General features: G+C 32.3%; 1 protein-coding gene and 1 long non-coding RNA gene across 3 annotated transcripts in view; one reads left to right on the top strand and one right to left on the bottom strand.

Annotated features, from left to right (window-relative positions):
• Window positions 1-23,731, top strand: part of LOC139431672 (uncharacterized) — a 107,986-nt gene that overhangs the window by 1,188 nt on the left and 83,067 nt on the right. For both annotated transcript variants that reach the window (XR_011641726.1, XR_011641725.1), the window contains one exon: window positions 9,186-9,227. This is a non-coding gene — a long non-coding RNA (uncharacterized lncRNA). The remainder of the gene's footprint in view (window positions 1-9,185; window positions 9,228-23,731) is intronic.
• Window positions 1,125-23,731, bottom strand: part of LOC111415524 (cholecystokinin receptor type A-like) — a 107,643-nt gene continuing 85,036 nt past the window's right edge. The window contains exons 6-10 of the mRNA XM_071199760.1: window positions 13,394-13,662; window positions 11,917-12,135; window positions 6,950-7,185; window positions 5,491-5,645; window positions 1,125-1,686 (exon numbers count right to left, since the gene is read on the bottom strand). Of these exons, the coding sequence (XP_071055861.1) occupies window positions 1,652-1,686; window positions 5,491-5,645; window positions 6,950-7,185; window positions 11,917-12,135; window positions 13,394-13,662 (914 nt within the window). The 3' untranslated portion in view covers window positions 1,125-1,651. The remainder of the gene's footprint in view (window positions 1,687-5,490; window positions 5,646-6,949; window positions 7,186-11,916; window positions 12,136-13,393; window positions 13,663-23,731) is intronic.

Below are 23,731 nucleotides of genomic sequence, written 5' to 3'. Positions count from 1 at the left end.
TGCAAGTATGCAACCAATTTCACAGTATTTTTAATGCAATACGCGATTTACGTACGATGCGTATTGCACTGTGATATTGGTTGCATACTTGCAATGATAACGTCGGGTACGATAATTAATTTTTCGCCTCCCATACCTGAAAGTAAATCATATCAGCCTTAAAAAAATAACTGAAAGTTAGATTTTCGGCCCTTGGGATTCTAAACTCTGAACGTCCCTACTTTATAGTTATTCATCACAATCTAGTTAGTCTTCATTGACATTTGCAGACATTTTTGACGCGTCTCATAATTTTTCATTAAACGTCAGTTGAAATCAAAACTGCTTAATTGATTTATAAAATTAGTTTTATTTTATATTTTTGCAATTTTGTTTGGTTTAATGGGAGGCGAAAAACAGTTGTGTGTCACACGTACAGAAATGCATTAGCAGCCCTTATCTAATAGCCTCGGGCTGCTAATGCTTATTTTCTGCCCTTGATACACAATATATTATAACACACTACATGTCCTAAATTGTATTACACATATGCGGCAAAATATTGATAAGAATGAAGAGATGCATGAATGCAATACTCGACAAAAAGCAGAACTTGCAATACCGATTTCTTTGCAGATTGTCTCAAACACAGCTCGTCCATTTCAATCAGTCTTAATGCTGATGTCATCTTTAGTTATGTGTATGAATAATATTAGCATGATCCGGAAAAATAATACTATTTATTACTAGTAATAACATATTTACGTAATTTGGTTCCAGTTTGGTCCCAATTTTTTGCCTCTTTTACACCACTATAGGAATAGATATAAACGTCGTATTAAATTAATTCTTTCGTCAATTAACTCAGTTATAAGCTTAAATTTGGCCACGAGTTTTTCATTAAATCATTTCTGTTATTTTTTGGGTAACACACCCTCATCAAGAGGAAGAACACAAACCGTCAATCACTGAAGAAATAATACCCATCGGGTTAGTGCAAAACTTGGCGATTTCTTAGGTACTCAATTATGAAAGAAATTGGGGTTTCATTCGAAACACGTGGATCGTAATATTGCTAAAATTTTCTTATTAAATTTGTTTGTATCACCCTAACGAGTAATGACACAAAATTTGGATTTATTTTGGTATCTTTATTTTTGAGTAAACACAGCCATTTAAAAAAAGTTACTTATTTTTTCTTAATATATATAATACATCAGATTAAAACATCGATTTTTTTATTATTAACGTTGATTTTACTTATTTATATTCGTTTATAATTTAATTTAAGTTATTTATATTCGTTTTGATGTAGTATAATTTTCACTCATCCCTTTACAGTTAAAGCAAACCGCCCTTAAACGTTTAGCGTTATCCATCAACACCGAACCATCACTTTTCGCAGTAACATCTTGTTTCAACCTGTCATCCATCGTTTTAACGTTGGGGGACGTCTCCGGATCTCGTCGGAAGACGAATGCGACCCGTTTACGAGTACATCAATTCAGGGGTTCTGTTGAATCGTTCTTGGGATGCCGACGGTGGAATCCTAGGCCAAGTTATCTTGAAACGGAACGATTCGTCATCGGGAGCGGCCTCCACCACTTGTACTAGTCGGGAAGCACTTGTCGAGGCCGATACTCCTGCAACAGTTGGACAATCCGAACCGCTGCTAAACACGATCTTCTGCCTCCAAAACCAGAATCTCTAAAAAAATAATAATAATAATAACCAAATTTATAAAGGTTATCATATGGACTTATAATATGATTCTTAAAGTTTGATTGTGACGGAGTTGTTTTCTTTCTGGCTATATATCATCAACAGGTAATTACAATGCGCAAGTACCTGCAGCGATTGATGGACGTCCATCTTTCCGTACAAATGAACCACGCCTACATCTCGGCAAACCTGAGGTCGATATTGATTAATCATAGGAATAAGAGTGTATAGAGCTATCTAGTCCGCGGATGTATGGATGAATTTATACTATACGTAACATAGCTGTACACATAATTCTATGATCTTATATTTTTGTCTTATGTTGAATAGTAACGAGTTACAACGAGCTTCCCACCAATTTCGAATTATGTACTATCTTTGCTGATGAAGTTTAGATACGTTGATTATGCTTGAAATATTAAGAATATATGTAGACCCTATATCATCATAAGAAGAAATAAATGTTCCAAAGATATGTTTTTTTATGGTTAGATAACCTTAAACTTTTCCAAGATCACGTAAGATGAAGTATCTAGCCTTTCTAGATTAGTCCTCCGAATAACTCACGTCTTGTGGGTATCATGTTGTAATTGCTATGAGACAACTGAGGAGCAAAGTACATCTCGTCAAATACATAATGAATAGTACTAAGAAAAATCTACCTCCGTGATCACATCACTTAGTGCCATCAGTGCCAGCTCTAGAGCCATGGACAATACCACATTTGATATCGTAGTCCCAACAATTCAAGGAGATAGAAATATACTCTGTAAAGGACCATAACGATAAAAGCCTGTCTAAATATGCTCCGCTTAAGAGATTACCAAAAAAACATCGCGCCTAGTTGTTACGAAGTCCAACCCAAATGTCCCGAAGAGCAGCCTCCACCCAGTGAATATACAATATCCTACAACAACATTGTTGTCAGGTCACTCTTTTCAGATGAAGCCTATTTCCACATCGAAGGCCATGTGAATGAGAAAAATTGAGAAGTTCATGCACCCAGAGCGAGTCAGTATTTGATGCAGATTTTGGCACGGTCGCATCTATTTGCCATTTTTCTTCGACAGTGAGCAAGGACCGCCGTTACGGTCAATGTAATACTCAACAAATGTTTGTTAGTTAATATAACACCTGCCTAAACTCATCTGCCTGGTTAACTCGAAGAAAGTTATTAAAGTCTTATTGATCAGCTTTCCGGTGTGCGGAAGTCCAACATTGGTGAAATCGGTGTGTTGCTAGGAGTAGATAGAAGGTGTTCACAACAAGGAGACTTCCGATCGTTTCAGACTACAATGGATGATGAATTCAGTCATTGTTCTTAGCCAATCCCAGTCCAATATGGACCCAATATTCTGATCTATACTCTATTTTTTTCATCTCCCCCATTCAATCTTACCTTGGTACTTATCTACTTTTTGACTTTCTTCTATAGGTGGTAGTCCTCCTCCCTAGTGCAGTCTTTATCCCAGTTGTAATTAGTAACCATGGTCAAAAGAGGTTAAAAAGAGGGATTCGAGAGGGAGATACAATATCTCCAAAACGAGAATATCGAAATCATTGAGAAATACATATACCTTGGCCATGAAGTCCGGATTGGTAGAGATAATCAGACGTGCGAGCTTTCGAGAAGAATAACCTTAGGTTGGGCAGCTTATGGAAAACTTTGGGACATATTTAAGACCGATTTTAAGAAAACTACAAGTGACACAACGCAGAATGGAAAGATCCATGTTAGGGTTGTCCTTGAGAGACCGTATCCAAAATGAAAAAGTGAAAAGAAGAACGGGCGTGGAGGACATCATCGTACGTATTGCGGGGCTATAATGGAGATGGGTCGGATACGTGGCTAGACTGAGAGATGGTAGGTGGACGAAGAGTAATGGCTCAGAACAGGGAGGACTGGAGGTGTCTTGGTATACTATGTTCAGAAGTGGACAGAAACGGGCTGATGATGTATCATGGTCACTGTCCATCAGTTTCTGGAAATCATTTAATCACTCAAAAATGCACTTTATTGATTGATTGTGGAGGGAAATTCGTTGAAAGAGCATTTTAGCTAACACTAATACATGAAGTATATTTTTGTCTTATGCTAAATAGTAACGAGGTTCCAACCACCTTCGAATTATGTACGATCTTTGGTGACGAAGTTTGGATACGGTGATATCATGATAAGAAGAAATAATGTGCCAAAGATATGTTTTTTAAGACATGGTTAGACAACCTTAAACTTTTCATTTCCAACTACTGTAACATCTCATTTACATCAAACTAAGGAAAATCTACCTCCGTCATCACACCACTTAGTACCATTAGAGCCACCTCTAGAGGCATGGACAATACCACATTTTTGATATCGTAGTCCCAACAATTCAAGGAGATAGAAATATACTCTGTAAAGGACCATAACGGCCAAAGCTAAAGCCAGTTGTATCATGATCAAAGGAGGTTAAAAAGTGGGATTCGACAGGGAGATACAATATACAATATCTTCAAAACTATTCACGACCGGCAGTTCTAGAACACTCATTCAAAACTTTAGTTTGGGAAAATAAGGGTATTATGGTCGATCTCAGATTTGCGGATGGTATAGTCTTAATATCAGAAGACCTTCAAGAAGTCAGAAAAATGTTAGAAAAGCCACAACACACATGCAAAAAGTACACGGGCTAGACTGAGAGATGGCAGGTGGACGAAGAAAATCCTGGAATGGCGACTGAGAGCAGATAAACGCAGTCGGGGTAGACCACCGACTCGATGGACAGATGATCTCAGAAGAATAGCAACAAACTAGGTCGTAATAGCTCAGAACAGGGAGGACTGGAGATGCCTCGATATGCTATGTCCAGAAGTGGACAGAAACGGGTTGATGATGTAACATGGTCACTGTCCATCAGGTTAGTTTCTGGAAATTATTTAATCACTCAAAAATGTACATTTGGTACAGTTGTGGAGACATAATCTTGCTTAATTATTTTATTGATTGATTGTGAAGGGAAATTCATTGAAAGAGCATTTTAGAAAATACCAATACATAACATGAACTAATTTTCTTATTAGAAATTTTCTTGGAAATTATTTATTTAAAAAAACGAAAACTTCAAAATCCACCCACAAAAATAAAAGGTTAAATTTACATACAAACTAGACAACTTTAAAATTTGATCTTTACATTGATTCTGAAAAGTTTTCTTGGTTCACGATGTAACCTAATTCGTTTCTAATTTAAAATTTAATACTTTAATTTTACACTTTATATTCAAAAACTATGTATAAGTATGTAATTTAAACCAGATGATGGTGGGATAACCGTAAATTCCAGACCGATTCCTGAAATAACATCGGTGATATAAAAGGGGATGTGGTCTCGTCCTGATAAAACCACAAACACATCCGACATTGGGAATTCGTTCAAATCCTATTAACTACGTAAATAAGTTCGTACAAGTACGTTGCGAGTGGTTTTAAATAAACACTCGTCGTCTGACCTTTAAAAAAAGCACGGAAGCGGAAATGAAGAAAACAACGAAAAAATTTCTCGTTGTAATTTTTAATTTCAGGATAAAATTTTTATTTTCGTCCTTTTTTTTTTCAGGCGAGAGCGTATAGTTTTCTTTGAGTATCTCGCGCGGTTTTTGATGAATATGCATTTTCACGGACGCGAAGTTTTCCATGAAGCATCCACTAATCCGAAGTATTAATGCTCGACCGAACTTTTGGTTAAGCGGTTTTATATGGTAGATTAAGTGATCGTAACTTTTAATTGATTTTTATGAATTTACTTACCAGATCTACCTAAAGTACTCGCTCTACCGACGTAAACCGTAGAATCATTTCCAGAAATGTCAGAATTGTTTTGCGCCATCTTCCCATTTCCATTCCTGCGGGTATTACTACCGGGAGTTCCTGTATCTTCTACATCTCGACACCAACAGCACATTCTAAAACACAAACGCAAAAGGCTTTATTTTTTATTATTTTTTTTTTGGTTTAAATTTCCAGAAATTTAAAGAGGGAATAAAAACTAAAATGGACGTTGAGCTTTGTTTATTTCTCTCGAAAAAAACTCTACGTACAAAAATAAACGGAGGTATTCTCTGAACCTTCCGAGGAAAAACGATAATGGAATATCGATTTTCTTTGAAGTGGACTTGAGAAAAAATATAAATCTTGTCGACGACAAAATACAACTTGCTACAAAAGCTTTATGTTTGCTTTAGTGTAAATACTAATAAGATTTTTTTATTCGTTACGCGAATTAAATATTAATTACTATTTTACTATTAGCCTCGTAGATCAAAGATGGTTCCATCTAAAGTTATCGAATAACATGGTCACAAAGAGAAGGCTTTTAGAGCGAGAACGTGGATTAATTTAATTAAATCTCTTCAAGGAGAATAAGCCCTATGTTTATACATTCCAAAGAGGCGAAAAGGTTATTTTAGTTAAATAATTTCGTTACTAAATAGACTCAATATTTTGAAATTGTTAGTATATAGAGAACATAATGAAAACGTCCACGTCATACTACTTGAGTTTCACCCAAGTTCCATGTCCTGCAGGGATCCTCGGCATGTCGAGTGAGTGCTCCTGCCTTCAATGCATAAGTGCACAGGATGCTATGTGGGATAACGTGCTTCTCCGTCGCCCAAAGCTGACAGCGAACAAGATACGAGAAATTCACAACACATGTCACATATTCATCACTATGTCTTCATTAATTGCGAATTCAATAGCCACGAAAAATAGTTTAAAAATACTTGGGTAAGAATTTCCTTATTTCTTGAGTAATAAAAAATTGAAAATATCACGAGAAAAGATGTTGACGTTGTCGGATTTAGCACGGATGGGCAAAACTGCGAGTGCACGCAATCTAAATGGAACGAACACCTTCGATGCATATAAGTTTGAATATTTTTACGCGGATTGTCTCTGGGGATGCCGTCGGTCTCGTTGACAACTCGTAAGGGCTTCCTGTATTGAAAATAGAACGAATATCGTGTTATATCTTGTGCCTTCGTCTGTTACTGATTTAGTTGCGAAATATTACATGGTCTATCTCAACATATCAAGAGTGTACAAATAAATTCCCTGATACATTATTAATGTGAAACGTCTTGATTAATAACAGTAATAAATCAAGGGGCTATTCCATCTAGTTCTAATTTCATTGTATCGAAAATGACAGGGTAATAATGCTGTGTAAAGCAAATTAGGTGATTAGTTAGTTGGATCGACTACTTACCTGCAGCAATGAAAAACTCCAAGAAATGCTTGTCGAAACTTTCTATTCATGAAACAATAAGTTATAGGGTTACAACATGAACTGATGTAAGCCAAAAGTTGTACTAGTGAAATCCCGGTACTTCCAACATATTGGTACACGGCAGCCGGATAAAACACGTACCACGTGTTTATTATGTGAAGGGGGGCCCAACAAACGAAAAATTCCGCCACGATGACGAATAACATTCGTATAACCTAAAAAAAAGAAAACAAATAGAATTTGCTAAAAATAGACTTTTATACAACTGGGAAACGAAATCGGTTAACATGTTGCATTCAAACGCATCCACCCATATGATATAACCCATAAATCTACATGTAAACATTGATTTTCAATAGGTTTTAGACGAAACCGAATGGTTTCTACATCGTAAAAGTATACATAGAATAAATCCCCTCGTTGAACTGACGCCTGGTGGTAGTAAATAGTATGCGGAATACGTAATGGTAATTCATAGTCGAAGGGATTTGTTTGTGAGGACCACGGATCTTGTTTGAAATCCTTTCCAGATTGTTAGATTTAGTTAGATTTAAAACTAAAACTAACTTTAACTTCTTTTCTTGATTCAATGAGAAATTGCGAACTATTGGGAACAATTTTAAACTATTTAAAGGCTAAGTGTACCATAACTTTTAACTTAATGTGCCATAAATAATTTCTTAATTTTCATAAACATCGTTATTATGATTTTTTAAATCCAACTTAACATGTTTGATTATTCGAAATTTTAAGAAAACGTTAAAAAAATCGTATATCAAAAACTAATTGAGATATCATCATGAAATAGAAAGAAATTTAAAGCAAATTTAATAAAGATTTAATGCACCACAAATCATTTCTTATTTTCCATAATCATCGTTGTTATGATTTTTTAAATAAATCTCTGCATTTTTGGTTGTTATGAATATGAAATATAAATTTTAAAAGATCGTATCTCAGGAACGAATTGAGATATCATCATGAAATAAAAGGTATTTTAAAGCAAATTTGATGAAGATTTAATGTTCCATAAATATTTTTTTAATTTCCATAAACATTGGCCCTAATGAATAAAAATTTAGCAATTGCTTTTTCTTGCAAAATCAAAGCAAATACTTGAAAACCAATGAATAAAAATTGAAGTGATTAGTCTTGCTGCTAGCAATTGTTTAAAAGTGCAGAAATTGCTTCTAGTCGAATTATTTTCTTAAAAATGAATGCTTAAAATGTTATGAATAAACTAAGAAATTGCTTTTTCTAGTATGGCAATTGCTTACATATTTGTAAGGTAGGTCGACATCCTGCATCATTTGCTTGTATAGTCAACTTTGAATCTCTACGGCATACACGTGAGTTCCTATTCATTTAAGCCTTTTTAATTATGGCTGAATATATGAATGTGCGTAAAAATTGCAGAGACGATGATTTCAATATCGGTTTGATCGCGAAAATGTTGAATGGTTAGCAAATTACTTTTTGACTGATAGTGGTGAAAGGCGAGGTGCTGCATTATCACCTATACAGCAGATGAAAATCTTTCTGCGACAGTTATCTGATCCGGGGTTTCAAAATTCTGTAGCTGAAGAACTCGGTATTTATCAGAGTACTGTCTGTAAGACATTTACTTCCGTAAACCATGCAGTTTTGGAAAAAGCTAATATTTTCATTAGATTTCCTAGAAGTGCTGAAGATTTTGCAGAAGCTAAACTGTTATGTTCAGAGAGATACCGTTGTCCAACTGCCATCGGTGCGATAGACTGCACACATGTTAGAATTCCAAAGTTTCATGAGTTTGGAGATGAATATATAAACTGAAAAAGATACCCCAGTATTAACGTACAGGCAACATGTAATGCAAAAGAAATTTTTACTAGCGTAGACTGTCAATGGCCAGGGTTTGTACACGATAGCAGTATTTTCAAAAGTTCTAACATATATAGTATTCTTAAAAACAGTATAAAAGAATCTGTTCACCTCCAGTATTCCTTTTTCACACAATAAATTAAGGAGGGGATGTTTGGAAGTTGAGTCGCTAATAACGCATTTTAGTTGATGTGCGGGCATTTAGGGGTGATAAAGTAGTTTTGAAAAATAAAACTTATTACTTGAATTAAGTGATAAATACGTGCTATATTTATGCCATCGATTATATTAATTTATGATCGTATTAATTTATTTTTTGTGTCACAATACATTATTTATCTTTTCTTTCCAGCTGAGCGTCGAAGTAAAATCCAAAGGAAACAACATCCAATCGGTGAGTCGTTTTCAATTCTTTTAAGAGATAATTGACTTATTTGACTAAGTAGCTTTTGTGTTTTAATCAAAATTCTTAAATATTTCGAACGGGCATATATAGGGAGTTATTTTTGTGAATAAAAAATTCTTATAACACAATGTCCCATTCTTTGCCATTCTTAAGATATGATACGATAAAGTTAAGGGTTTGAAAGATTAAGTACTGCTGTATAAAGAATTATACTAAGCAGGCTTTGCTTATGTATATAGCTTTAATTTGACACATAAAGGCATTTTTGAGATATTTTTTTAGAGGTTGTTTACTTTATACGAATAAATTTATCACTTCTGTTTTATCACTCTTCAATGTGAAAATTGAACAACAAAATTACAAAACTAGAAACAAATAACAAATTGCAAAGCAAAGCCTGCTTAGTATAATTCATTAACCAGTAGTACTCAAACTTGTGAATCCTTAACTTTATCGTATCATATCTTAAGAAGCACAAAGAATGGGACAATTTTGATTTTCTACTCATACCTGATACACCCTGTATAAAGATATAAAACATTAAAATCCGTCTAACCGTACTACTGTGATGTCCGTTATGGGCCACACCTTAGAGCTCGATATATGCAGCGAGTCCAACGGGTACAAACTTAAAATAGTTGGATGGCTCAATATGGCAAATCGACATCAGTTACATGCTGCTGTGTTGTACAACAAAATCCTCGTGCAAAAAACTCCGTCCTACCTTTGCCGTAAGATTCGATTTAGATCAGATATTCACTGCATCAATGTCAGATATCGGGGACTACTAGATGTACCAAAACATAGAACAGAATCTTTTAAACACTCTTTCACGTACATTGTGTTCATTAATTTGGAATAAATTGCCAACAGAATTCTGTTAATTAAGTAACAAAAATTTTAAAAACAAATTACATCGCTATTTGCTGACTCAACAATGTGAGCACCAGGAATCCCATTCTATATGACTGTCTACCTCTGCGGGGGAGAATAAAATAAAATAAAATAGAAAGTCGGTTTGCTTTTTCTGAGTAAATTTACATAATTATACATTTTTTTAAAATTTTTTTGGGCCTCGACCGAATTTAATAATTTAATAACTTCAATTCGATTTTTTATTTTGCTGCCTTTTGTTTTTTTTTTTAATTTTTATTTCTTAAATTTAGTCCCTTTTTGTATACATATATAGTTTATTATATGTTTTTTTTACGTTTCAAGGGTTAGGTGGAAGATCAGTCTTCTGGCTGAACCTCGCCCTTCGTCGATTTATTATAAGTCGTATAAGACCTTTATTATTATTATTATTAAGAGGGCTATGAAAATTTGGTTTGCGCCATTGTAAGTTTCACAAAAAAGTAGCTCAGGTTCGCGAAAGCCGCAACTTTCTATCTTTTATAATAACTGAGATAATTTGGACACCTGTACATCCAATATGACTAATAATAATTTTTCGCAAAGTTTATATACTATAGCTTTATTGCCTATCTTATTAATGTCGAACTTCTTTTTTATTTCGGCTTTCATATTACTAATTTTTTTGTTATTAATATTAATCGCTTCTCAATTTCTTCATCACTGTTAAATTCGTCACTTCCACTAGAATCTGCCATGGCACAGAATGTTTTATTAACCCACGGTGTTGTATTAACGTCAACACAGTAGTAAAAGTTGAAGTATCTAAATTTGCAGGTTGAGACCTGTTCGAATAAGCAATTGCTATAGAGATGTAGGAACGGCAGCATTTGCTTAAAAATTTGCATTTTAAAGCAAATTTAATGAAGATGTAGTTGACCATAAATCATTTCTTATTTTGTATAATCATCGTTGTTATCATTTTTTAAATCACACTCTGAAAACTTGAAATCATCTTAAAAACTTTCGGAGTTACGATTATTTGATTACACCTTGCACCTTATTTTTAAAATTTTATTTTCATAATTAATTCTTAACATCATCAAGAAAAAGTTAATTTGCAAATAAATTGGTAAGAAGTAATTAGTGGTAGTCTGAGGATGAAGCCACAACGTACATTGAAACTGTAAAATGAAAAAAAGAGAGTGAAAAAAGAGACGCTTAAAGAAAATTTAGACAACACCTGGCCAGCTCGTAATCCACACAGAGCTCGTCAAGTGGTTACTTTGTATGCTAAACAGGGAGGGGCAACTCTGTAGTATTTTCCGGCAGCTTTTGACGGTTAAAGCCCGTTTTTGCGACGGCTTTTTTATGACTTGCCGAGTTTTCCCGGTCACGTTTCATCTACCTGGTCTCTAAACTTGTCCGAGGTTAAAATCTACGACTCTCTTCCACCTTTCTTCCTACGGTAGAGAAAAGCACCACGAAACGAAAAGTTAAGCCGATTTTATTGAACTTTGGAAAAAAAGTTAAAAGGGACAATTGTTAGAGAAAATAAAAGATTAAAATAAGATCGATCGGTTGGAATTTGGGCGTTTAATTAAGGGGAGTGTTAGATAAGAAATGAATGATTGAGAAATAAACCACTTTGGACTGTTACAATAAAGATATCGCAAAATTTAAAATGCGTGGGTGCTCGTTCCTGTTTCCCTTTGGGAAATTGTATTTTCAATGGTCCGTGAAAATTCTATTTGTTGTCTACGTGATTGTATAATATGAAAACTTAGCTTTTGCATTTTAACGAATTTAAATTTAATTTTCTTACCTTCTTTTTAGCTTCAATACTTTTATCCATATAATTCGACCTAATCGGTTGCCTGGTAAACGTGTATGTTGTTTCATCGACGTTGTTCTCGGTTTCAGTGGGAGTTGGATTCCCTTGTGATGTTGAGTTGGTGGTAGCCAATTCGTATCGTGGAACAACGGTAGTTTTAGTCGAGCTGTAGTTGCAGTATCCTCTACTTGCATTTCCTGGTAGACTGACCTAAATAAGAATAAAACACCTAAGTCACATCAATGTATTAATTAGTTAGTAGAGAGAGAGTTTCATTCGAGAACAATAATTTTATTTTCTTTTTATTTTATTTCCTCGTTCTACTTAAAAATAAGCAGCTTACAAAAATATCAAGAAAAATAATGACGGTATATTTTTAATAATGTTGGTTTAGTTCTAGTTAAAATTGACTTAAATACAGTAAAACTTCGATATAACGGAGAACTCTTCTAGGTCTAGTGTTTATTTAATATTTTCTTAAAGTTTTGAATAATCAAACATGCTAAGTTGGGTTTAAAAAAATCATAACAACGATGTTAATGGAAAATAAAAAATTATTTATGGCACATTAAATTTTCATCAAATTTGCTTTAAAATGTTTTTTAGTTCAAGATGATATCTCAATTCGTTCTTAAGATACGTTAATGATAGCGTTAGCTCAAATTTTAGTTCATTGATTTATAAATCGTATAATCTCGGGGAATACCCCGAACGAGGTCCGTCGTTATATCGACCTCGTATATTTAATTAAAAAAATAACATAATTTTACAGAAACTGTAAGTATTTTTCTCCTAATTAAGTTAAAAAATCATGTATTTTCTAAATATCTCTAGAGAATATATACATCGTTTGATATATTATTCAGATGTATGAAGCGATGGGTAGAGTATCGTAATTGAATTCCTGCCTTTGATCAATTCAATATTATAGTGGTGTATCAAATTCAATCGTAACATACGTACAATGTATTAATTCAATAATCAGTTGGTTTTCAGTTGCGGTACAAAGCGCCTAACTTAAAAAAAAAACTAAATAAATTTAATAAAATCCCTAACTGCTTGATAATCTGATTTGAAATCCAATAAAACAATGTATTTTGATAAGAGTGAACAGCAATAATGGTCGTGTTTCAACACAAAAATACATAAAAGTATTTATTTGATTAAAACAATAGGCGGAAATAAATTAATGGTATTTCGCGACGATCTGTTGAAATTTACATAGCCCTGGGCTTTTGTAAATAAATGAGGTGTATGGAATTTAATTTCCTTGTTAAATATTTATCGAAAATCACATGCTTTGCTGTTTATGTTTTGAATTTGCTCAAAATATATTATTAAAAGAATTAATATAATATACAAATTTCACCAATAATTAATTCGGTATAAATGAATGTCACAAAAGTTCGTAATTACTTTTTATTTTTTAATTAAAAAAAACTTTTTAAAAGAAGGGTTTATATCAAACCTGTACAATTCCTTTCATCAGCCACTTTTTCACCGCTTGTTTCTTGTTCCTACCCTTTGAGTTACAACCGACAACGTCCCCGCTTCCTCCTCCTCCATTTCTCTCAGTGTTCCCTGTAGAGGAAGCTTTGATATTTTCCCTCGGCGAAGCATTCGCCGTCAATCTATGCGTTCTTAGTGATGCCAAACTGTTCACTGTTGTTGTCGATGCGTTATTATTCCTCACCAAAGTTGAGTTCACGTTCAGCGAACTTGAGGATCGATCGAAAGCTAACAAAACAAAAAATATACAATTTGAAACAGATTTTACGATTTTTGTGAAAAAATAATTTATCTCCGAACATAACGAGCTGTCGGACTATTTTTTTTAGTTCATTAAATTCGATTATGAGTACAGGACAAGTGTTGCGCACCGCGTTAACTCCATTAAAGACCTAGTTATATTGGATAAAAAACTGCTTTTTCATTAACTCGTTTATACACCTGGTCTTGCTGTGGACATGATTTTATGTTTATAAATCTTGTTACATTTTAATTTAATTTTTTGTCATAATGCTCCTGATAATGGCTATTTTTTACCGAAACAGGTAGAGTTAAACAGGTAGTAAAAAAGTTTTATGCATAAGAAGTTATCGAAATATTACGAAAAGATTGGATATGTTACGAATACTGCTTGCAGATGATTAGATACTGTATGTAGATGACTAGTTACTGTTGGCAGAAGACTAAATGTTATTTTCAGATGACTTAACACTGCTGGTATCACTTTCGGTGCTACTTCGGGTGCTGTGATTGTGGTAAAACTTAATATCTATTAGATTATTGTACGTTTGGGTGTTCGTACTAAAAAAAATACTAGCTTCTGCTGGTAGAACACTAGATACTGCTGGTAGAACAGTAAATACTGCTTACAAATGACAAGATACTGATGGCAAAAGTATAAATACTGGTTGCAAATGACTAGATATTTATCTCAGAATTTTAGCTACTGGCAGAGGACTAGATATTCCGTGCAGATGAGTAGATACTGCTTGCAGAAGACTAGATACTGTTCCCAGGTGATTTGATACTGCTAATAAAAGATTAGATACTGTTAGTAGAAAGCTAGACACTAGTTCTGGTAAACCCTATACTGCTGACTTATTGTTAATGTAGAGAATGGCAAATACAAGATAAACTAGATCTGTGAACGACGGAAGCGGTGGCATTGGCATCTAGGACAATGATGATGAACTTCGAGTTTCTCAAAAAAGCGTTAACGTACTGGCTGTGGGGTCAAAAATCAGACTGCATGAAACCTAATGGTGAACTAAGTGATTAGCAGGGCAGTTATGCATAGTTGAGAAGTTTTCTTTCAGAAGTGACGTTGATCAAACAAGTTGTAATGATGGTGGAGTTGGACAAGTTGTAATGATTGAGGTTTTGCATAAACAACGATTGATAGCAAGGCATAAGTGTGGAAGACCCCGTTCATGATCTAATGGTGAACTAAACTAGGTGGTCATCAGGTTAGTTGCAACTGACAGGTTATCTTGCATAGAAGACGTCGACCAGTAAAGTTATAATGATATTATCGAGGTATCGAATAAGCAAGGATCGATAACAAAGCGTAAGTGTAGAGGACTCTGTTGTAGATACCTAATAGAGTCAAGTAAAATAAAGCAGACATTGTAAGAGACAAAATGTCTTCATACCAGTAATAGGTTAGTGCATAACTGACAATTTAACAATTCAACCTGCTCACCGTTCTGACGGTTGCAGTTGAGAGGTTTTCTGCCAGAAAAAAGTTGACCAGACAACTTGTAATGATGATGTCCAGGTTTTGAATGGTTTAGCTTAATCCAAGCCGGGCGAGGTTGCTAGTGTCAGTTGATGTCGACCTTGAAATAAGTAGCTGCCGATAAAGTAAATTAGTTCTGCATACTCTTCTGACTATTTCCTTGTCAGAACATATACGTTTGGTTACGGCTTTATAACTTCCTCCACAACAACCAAGATAAAGATATCGCATTGAAGTCAATGCTCAGAACTAATTACATTACTAATATATTTTATTATAACTTGTCATATTGTTTTGTTTTGACTTTAAAATTTCAGCACAAAATCGACGTTGATGTTTAATGAAACATGGATATCTTAACAAATTGATTTTGATTTTAATGAATATGTCGATGTGTATATGGTGTATGATTTCTGTAATGGAAATGCTAATGGGTTAGAGTAAGAATATTGAGTGCGTCTCCTAAATCAGAAGAGACGTGGTGGAAATGTGTTTCCAATTAATGATTTTAAGGGAAATTGAAACTTTGGCGCAAAAATAAACATTTCCGGCTCCTCCACCATTATTTTAATATCTCAAAATATACTGAATTTCTTATTTATATCCAAAATTATTTTAAAAAAAGGTAAATAAAACAACAGAATCATAGCCATAACAAAATAAATCTTTGTCATAAGACAAATAACTGAAAAATCGATCGAATACAGTTAAAGGCTATATACATCTCCTCTATGATAGATAAATACCGTACAATATCATATAAAGAGGATGAAATTATACAAGTGCACAAACTAAGAGGATACAAGATGGGAAATAAGGTGGTTAACATCCTATGCTATACAGATGATGCGGTGCTGGTTGCGGAAAACGAGGATGATCTCCAGAAGTTACTGTTCCAGTTTAATAAAATAGCAAAACAGTTTAACATCACTATACCAACGGCAAAAACAAAATGCATGACTACCTCCAACACACCGATCAGATGCAAGCTGGTGATCGATGATAAAATCATACACCAAGAAATGAAATTCAAATATTTGGGCATAATAGATAGAAGACCTTTCTGCTGGATCTTGGGAGAGTGTTAGATGGAAGTTAGGGAGGGGAAGATTAGATATGATAAAGGAGAAAGGAGGGAGTATTACAAAAGGATGAGTTATTCGGAGGCAGAGATAAATAACAGAAGAAGAGAAGAGGTAGTGATGTGGGGGGGGGAGGGAAGCGACGGGGATAGAGACGTCCAGAGACAGGAGAGAAGGATGCAGATAAGAGAGGGATTCAGTGGCAGCCATTTGTACTCTGTTTAATAATTGTTCTCGTGTGTTAATTTCCACTTGATACACAATTTGTTTCATATGATCCCATAAGTAGAAATCCAATGGATTAAGGTCGGGTGATCTAGGATTATCAATGACAGAACATGATCGTCCTGTACATTAACTATATGCAGAACATGGTCGAATAGCGTTTGCTGGAGCAGGATTACCAGTTCTCGAAGTCACCTGAAAGAATCGCTAAAAACTGAACAATATGGCAAATGACGCTGTGGAAATCTTTCTTCATATTTCCATTGCAAAAATCATACACGAAAATTATATCAGCTATAAGCGTACTCTTATACTCTTCAGTGCTATAAGCGTACATTTTGAGTTTCTTCTTGTATGTAATAATTAAACCTTGCAGCAAACTGACATATTACAACTTGCAGCAAACTGACAATTTTGTTTTTGTTGAATGTTTGATTTTACTGACTATTAATAAATTCGCTGCAGAAAACTTTAAAGTGTTATAATTTCGTAAATAATTGAAATAGGACATTGGTTCATTAACTTTTTTTTGGTAATTGGATTAGCTGTCATATGTCAAATTTGTTGGTGAGCTAATAAATCACCCTGTATAAACATATGCAGCAGAGATTAGACTAAAAATATTCAAAACAAAAAGAATGCTAGAAACTACAGAAATGAAAATAGTGCGTAGAATAGTTGGGATTTATTGACAGAGAAAGAAGCGAGAACATCAGATGGGTTGTTTGGACAAGAAGTGGGATGATCACATCGACCGAATGACAGAATCACCATCAAGACGAAGAAACATTGGAAGACTTAGAAAAAGATGGAGGCAGATGACTAAATACAGAAGAAAGAAGAAGAAGAAATAAAACAAGTTAGTTATAAATAAAATTATGTTGACATAAACATGATGAATCTTTTGATAACGTTATTTATTTATGACATTAAACCATAAATTTTTATGCATTCACAAAAGCGGTTTTAAGCTTTTAAAATATTGTTGAATAATTTTTAAATATTCTCGTATTTGAAACGGAAAGAGTGTCACAGATGAATTATTTACAAAATATTAAACGTCAAAAAGTAAATCAAAACACGAAAAATATACGTTTGCTAAATAAACCGCCGGAGATTTTTATATTTTTTTTATAATTTATTTTGTTTTTTTTTATACACAAATCAACGCTTCTATTTTTTTTTACAACAAACGATTCTATTTCGATTTATTTCCGGCGTTGTAGACGTTAAATTACAAATTTTTCGGTTACGGACATCGATGTAAATTCAATAATCTGAAAAGTTTCCGTCGTAAATCGCTCGAAAACGGCAGAATCCTCGCGAAAAACAACCAATAAATATGTCGAACTAGGGTGGTATTCGACAAAATCGAAGCCAGGGGTATTCGGAATTGCGGCTACATTAAACTGCACTAAATGCGGGTCCAATGTTTATCTCCGACGTTGTTGTACGAATCGTTCGCGTCACGTATCGTAGTTTGCAAACAAACCCGGCTCGAATAAATGCGATTAATTTGAATTTTGCGAGATTATTAATTAAACTGGATAACGTCCATTTATGTCCCTCCCCCGCATTTTCCGTCATTCCGATTTATCCAACTTGAAAAATGTTTCATTAAGTTACTATCTTAATGAAAACTTTGATGAAATTTTTGAATTTTTGATGAAAAATTGATGAAAAATTTTTATGATAATCTCAAATATTTCGAGATAATTTCAATTTTTTTAACGTCCTTTTTATCATTTTGATGAATTAGCGAGATGGAAAGATTAATGTATCTTTCGTCATTAATCATTTGAAACCAGAGAGGTGTTTTGGTTTGCGCAAACAAAACTTAAATGTTCAACTTTTTGAAATGGATTGTTGTAATTAAGGTATAAAATTCTAATTCTGAAATTTAAATTACCCAATTTTAGTTTTAATTGCAACATTTGTAATGGTTAATACTAAGAACGTTTTTGGGGTAGTGAGCAAGAATTATGTGGTTGGATGAATTAATTCTGATGGGATTATTCAATCGACAGGATGGAAATCTGCTCGATGTGAGGATGTCACCCCTTTCCAACCGTTTGATTTACGCAGGGGAAGGTCATTGTGAAGTTGATGAAACTTCTCTTCCTCAGTCCTTTAACGGACGTCCCATTTCCATAATAAATTTCAGTTTATGTTGTTCTCTCCATCGTTCGCTACAACTTTAAGCACTAACCACGCAAAGCGCAAAATTATGACAAACTTTTTTTATTAAAAAAAAAATGGAAACGAAAATTGACAAGCTAAAGGAATAAGAAGGGAAAGGTTCCTGAAAAGGTTCGGTTTTTATTAAAATGATAAAGTTAGGTGACGTCTCGTTTATTTGAAGTTTGAAGAGGCCGGGCTTTTAAATGAAACATATTGCTGGGTACGTTAAATGGATGTGACCTAGTAGTCGATAAGTTCGGGGAGAAGTTTGAAAATGACAGTTACAAACTCCGCGGCCTGTAGGAATCTGAAACTTCTTTCATTTGGAGAACGATCCCAGGTAACAAACTTTCCTAAAATTGCGATTGCATAAAAAGTTTTACCGTTTGCATTCTGTTAAAAGTTTTAAAAATTGTTAATGCGAATAAAAAGTATTTTTACATTTTTAAAAACCTGAATCTTTCATCAATTTTATAACAAGAATTTTTTTTTTCATTCCTATCCTATTATGAGAAGTTAAGAAGAAATAATTGAATTTAATACACAAATTTTTTAGTAAAAAGAAGGAAAACATTTTGTAAGAAAAGCTACTAATTTGGGATATATCAAAAAAATTACAAAAGAATCATCCCAACTTTATTATGAGGATTTCAGAAGACTCTATTTTATAACAAGGCAATAAAATAATGCTGTGTAATCTAAAAATTTCCTTTAAAAGAAAAGATCTTATAAGAAAACTTGTTAACTTGAATTATATTGGAAAAATTGCAAACTTAAAAAAGTCGTCCAAACCTTATTATGATGAGTTAGAAAATGAAGAATATCTTAAATCAACGCGAAAAGTTTCTATTTTATAATAAGGTACTAAAATATATGGGGTTTGATAACGAAAATTTTTATGAAAATCATCTTATAAGAAAACCTAGCAATTTGGGATATCTCAAAAAAGCTATAAAATGTAGATAATCACCCGAACCGTATCATGAGGAGTTAGGAAGTGGTTTATGTCTTAAAATAAAGCTTAAAGATTCTATTTTACAACAAAGCTATAAAATGATGTAGTTTAATATAAAAATTTTCCTGAGAAAATATCTTATAGGAAAATCTGTTAATTTAGGTTGTCATAAAAATAGTAAATTTTAAAAAAATCCACCTGATTTTATAACGATGAGTTAGTAAATGAGTTATATCTTAAAATAAAGCTAAAACTCTCTGTTTTATAATGAGGTATTAAAATAATGGGGTTTGATATCGAAAATCGAAAACAACATCTTATAAGAAAACCTACCAATTTGGGATATCTCAAAAAAAAGCCCCTATTCGTCCTACGTCAGTTTTAAAGTTAACTGCTTTATTAATGTTTTTTCCAAGTTTTTTCTTATTAGTGTGTTTTTATTTGTTAATATTTTGGGATTTTCAAAATCAAATTTGTGAGTTAAAGTTACCGAATGTTAGCATGAAGCCGTTTTGTTTTGCGTTTTTATTTGTTTAGTATCGTATTTATGTTGTTGTATACGTTTTTTGAGATGTTGTTTAGATTCCCCTATGTAAATTTTATTGCAGTCAGTACATTTTAATTGATATACGGATCTACTCTATCTAATGTCTTGATTTTATCCTTCATATTTGATATTACGGTACCAATTTTGTTGTTATTATATTTAGCAAATTGTATTTCGGATATTTCATATCTCTTAAAAACATTCGTTACCTTATTTAATGTTGATATAAATTTAATTTTACAAAATTCTTTATTATTATGAGTGCTTTTATTGTTAATATTTCCCTGAGTGCTAAGATCGCTTTCTGGAACATTCTGCCCTGTATTAGTTTGTCTAGGTATGAATTGGGTAATTAGGGATTGTCTAATAGTTGGTTTATTCTTTTTATTTATATCTCCTTTTATATTTTCTGTATTTGTATTCTTTGCCCTTTGTTGATCATCTTGTGGGGTTATATTATTTGTTTTGACTTTCAATCCATCTATATTATTTAGTATTGTAAACCATGAGTTATTAATCAAGTGTTTGGGATAAAAATTATTTAACAAAATATCATATATTTTTTGTATTATTTCTTTCAAAAAAGGTTTATCTCTGTCAATTTTATTGCTGTATATATATAATTATTCATCGTGTTTATAATTTGTGATTTTAAATTACAATTAAAGCCATAAAATGATGTAGTTTAATATAAAAAATTTCCCGAGTGAAGATCTTATAGGAAAACCTGTTAATTTAGGTTGTCATAAAAATAGTAAATTTAAAAAAATCATCCTGATTTTATAACGATGAGTTAGGAAGTGAGTTATATCTTAAAATAAAGCTAAAAGTCTCTGTTTTATAATAAGGTATTAAAATAATGGGATTTAATATCGAAAATTATTAGAAAAAACATCTTGTAAGAAAACCTACCAATTTGGGATATCTCAAAAAACTATAAAAATATAATCACCGTATCGTGAGGAGTTAGGTAGTGGTTTATATCTTAAAATAAAGCTTAAAGGTTCTATTTTACAATAAAGCCATAAAATAATGTAGTTTAATATAAAAAATTTCATGAGAAATGATCTTATAGGAAAACCTGTTAATTTAGGTTGTGATAAAAATAGTAAATTTAAAAAAATCCTCCTGATCTTATAACGATGAGTTAGGAAGTGAGTTATATCTTAAAATAAAGCTAAAACTCTGTTTTATAATAAGGTATTAAAATAATGGGATTTGATATCGAAAATTTTTAGAAAAAACATCTTGTAAGAAAACCTACCAATTTGGGATATCTCAAAAAAACTATAAAAATGTAAATAATCACCGTATCGTGAGGCGTTAGGAAGTGGTTTATATCTTAAAATAAAGCTTACAGATTCTATTTTATAATAAAGCCATAAAATGATGTACTTTAATATAAAAAATTTTCTGAGAAAATATTTTATAGGAAAACCTGTTAATTTAGGTTGTCATAAAAATAGTAAATTTAAAAAATTCATCCTTATCTTATAACGATGAGTTAGGAAGTGAGTTATATCTTAAAATAAAGCTAACAGTCTCAGTTTTATAGTAAGGTATTAAAATAATGGGATTTAATATCGAAAATTTTTAGAAAAAACATCTTATAAGAAAACCTACCAATTTGGGATATCTCAAAAAAAACTAAAAAAATATAAATAATCACCGTATCGTGATTAATTACGAAGTGGTTTATATCTTAAAATAAAGCTTAAAGGTTCTATTTTACAATAAAGCCATAAAATAATGTAGTTTAATATAAAAAATTTCATGAGAAATGATCTTATAGGAAAACCTGTTAATTTAGGTTGTGACAAAATAGTAAATTTAAAAAAATCCTCCTGATCTTATAACGATGAGTTAGGAAGTGAGTTATATCTTAAAATAAAGCTAAAACTCTGTTTTATAATAAGGTATTAAAATAATGGGATTTGATATCGAAAATTTTTAGAAAAAGCATCTTGTAACAAAACCTATCAATTTGAGATATCTCAAAAAACCTATAAAAATGTAAAAAAATAATCACCGTATCGTGAGGATTTTGGAAGTGGTTTATATCTTAAAATAAAGCTTAAAATCTCTATTTTACAAAAACAACTAAAATAACTTAGTTTAATATAAAATTTTTTTAGAGAAATGAGTTTATAGGAACACTTGTTAATTAAGTGATTGTTATATTGGGATGATTGCAATATTAAAAAAGTCGTTGAAACCTTATTATGATGAGTTAGGAAATGAAGTATATTTTAAATTAAAGCTAAAAGTATCTAATTTAAAATATGATATTTAAATAATGGGGTTTTATACAAAAAATTTTTAATAATAACATCTTAAATGAAACACTGTAAATTTGTTATGCTAAAACAATGAAAGGAAATTATTGATTTTATCGTCGTTGGATAAAAAATGAATTAAAAAACCAGATGAAACCGGAAGTATTCGCTACCTTTGTTGAAACTCATTCATCAATTGAACGAATGCGACCTCGGTTGAAATTTTTTGTTGAAGGGATTAACTGAGATTTAAATTTTTTTATTTCGTTAAATGTTTACCTACACATTCCTAGCTAGGTAATGTAAAAATTATTACAAACACAAAGTTGCTTTAGAAACATAACAATCTAAGAAGTGATTTGAAAACGAGGAAAAATACTATACCGCCAATAAAATTTAGAAGCAAGGTGGTAATAACACACGGTTATTTTATATTGGGCTTTTTTACGAGAACGTAACTTTTTTTTAAGCAAAAAATCAACCGGGTTTTATTCTCGCCACATTTACGAGAATATTTATTACACCTATTCAACACATTTTTCCATTTTTGTTGTGTTAAGCTCTTAAATAACCAATATTCATCTAGTTGAACGATCTTTACTATTTTCACAAATATCCTTTTTTTAAATGAAAAATTTGCACCTATAATTCTAAAACTAAATAATCTGAATGGAAAGCGTTTTGGTTTGTTAAGAGTTTAATAGTTTCATTAATCTTGAAATATTGACTAAATTCATACTTGTGGATTTGAAATTGTTTAAATTGTTCCCACGTTTATAACTTCCCACATCAACCAAAACTTCATTACTTCATCAGGTTATGAAATTGTTGCGTAGTTAATTGACGTGTTACGAAATTAGGAATTCCAATTCCATAAATATTTGCATATCGTAATAATCTTTAATAAACTTAAAAGTACGTTTAAGGAATTTTTTAATAAATCTAAGAAAACTACTTTATTTTCGGGATCATCCATCATCCAATAAAAATAACCAAAAAGCAATAAGGGGAGGATGAGATTACAAAAGAAAAACGTATTTCAAACTGTTTAATATTCTTTTGACATCTTAAGTTATTTATTTATACTTAGATATTTTCTTTTTATACCATTCTTGCTGTTTCTACTATATTTATTTTAAGTCAGAATTCAATTTAAAAAGAAAAGGGCGCGAATGACATTCACGATCACGCGTTCAAGAATTGATTTTACAACCTCCGCGAAGAATAACCGGAAGCAAAACGTCCCTTTCAACTCAAGTGAATGATCGAGTCGTTTATTTTCTTTTTTTACTT

Source organism: Onthophagus taurus, chromosome 11, assembly GCF_036711975.1.
Source record: "Onthophagus taurus isolate NC chromosome 11, IU_Otau_3.0, whole genome shotgun sequence".
NCBI lineage: Eukaryota > Metazoa > Arthropoda > Insecta > Coleoptera > Scarabaeidae > Onthophagus > Onthophagus taurus.
The sequence above is the reverse complement of the archived record's forward strand: the minus strand, read 5'-3'. Positions and strand labels throughout refer to the sequence as shown.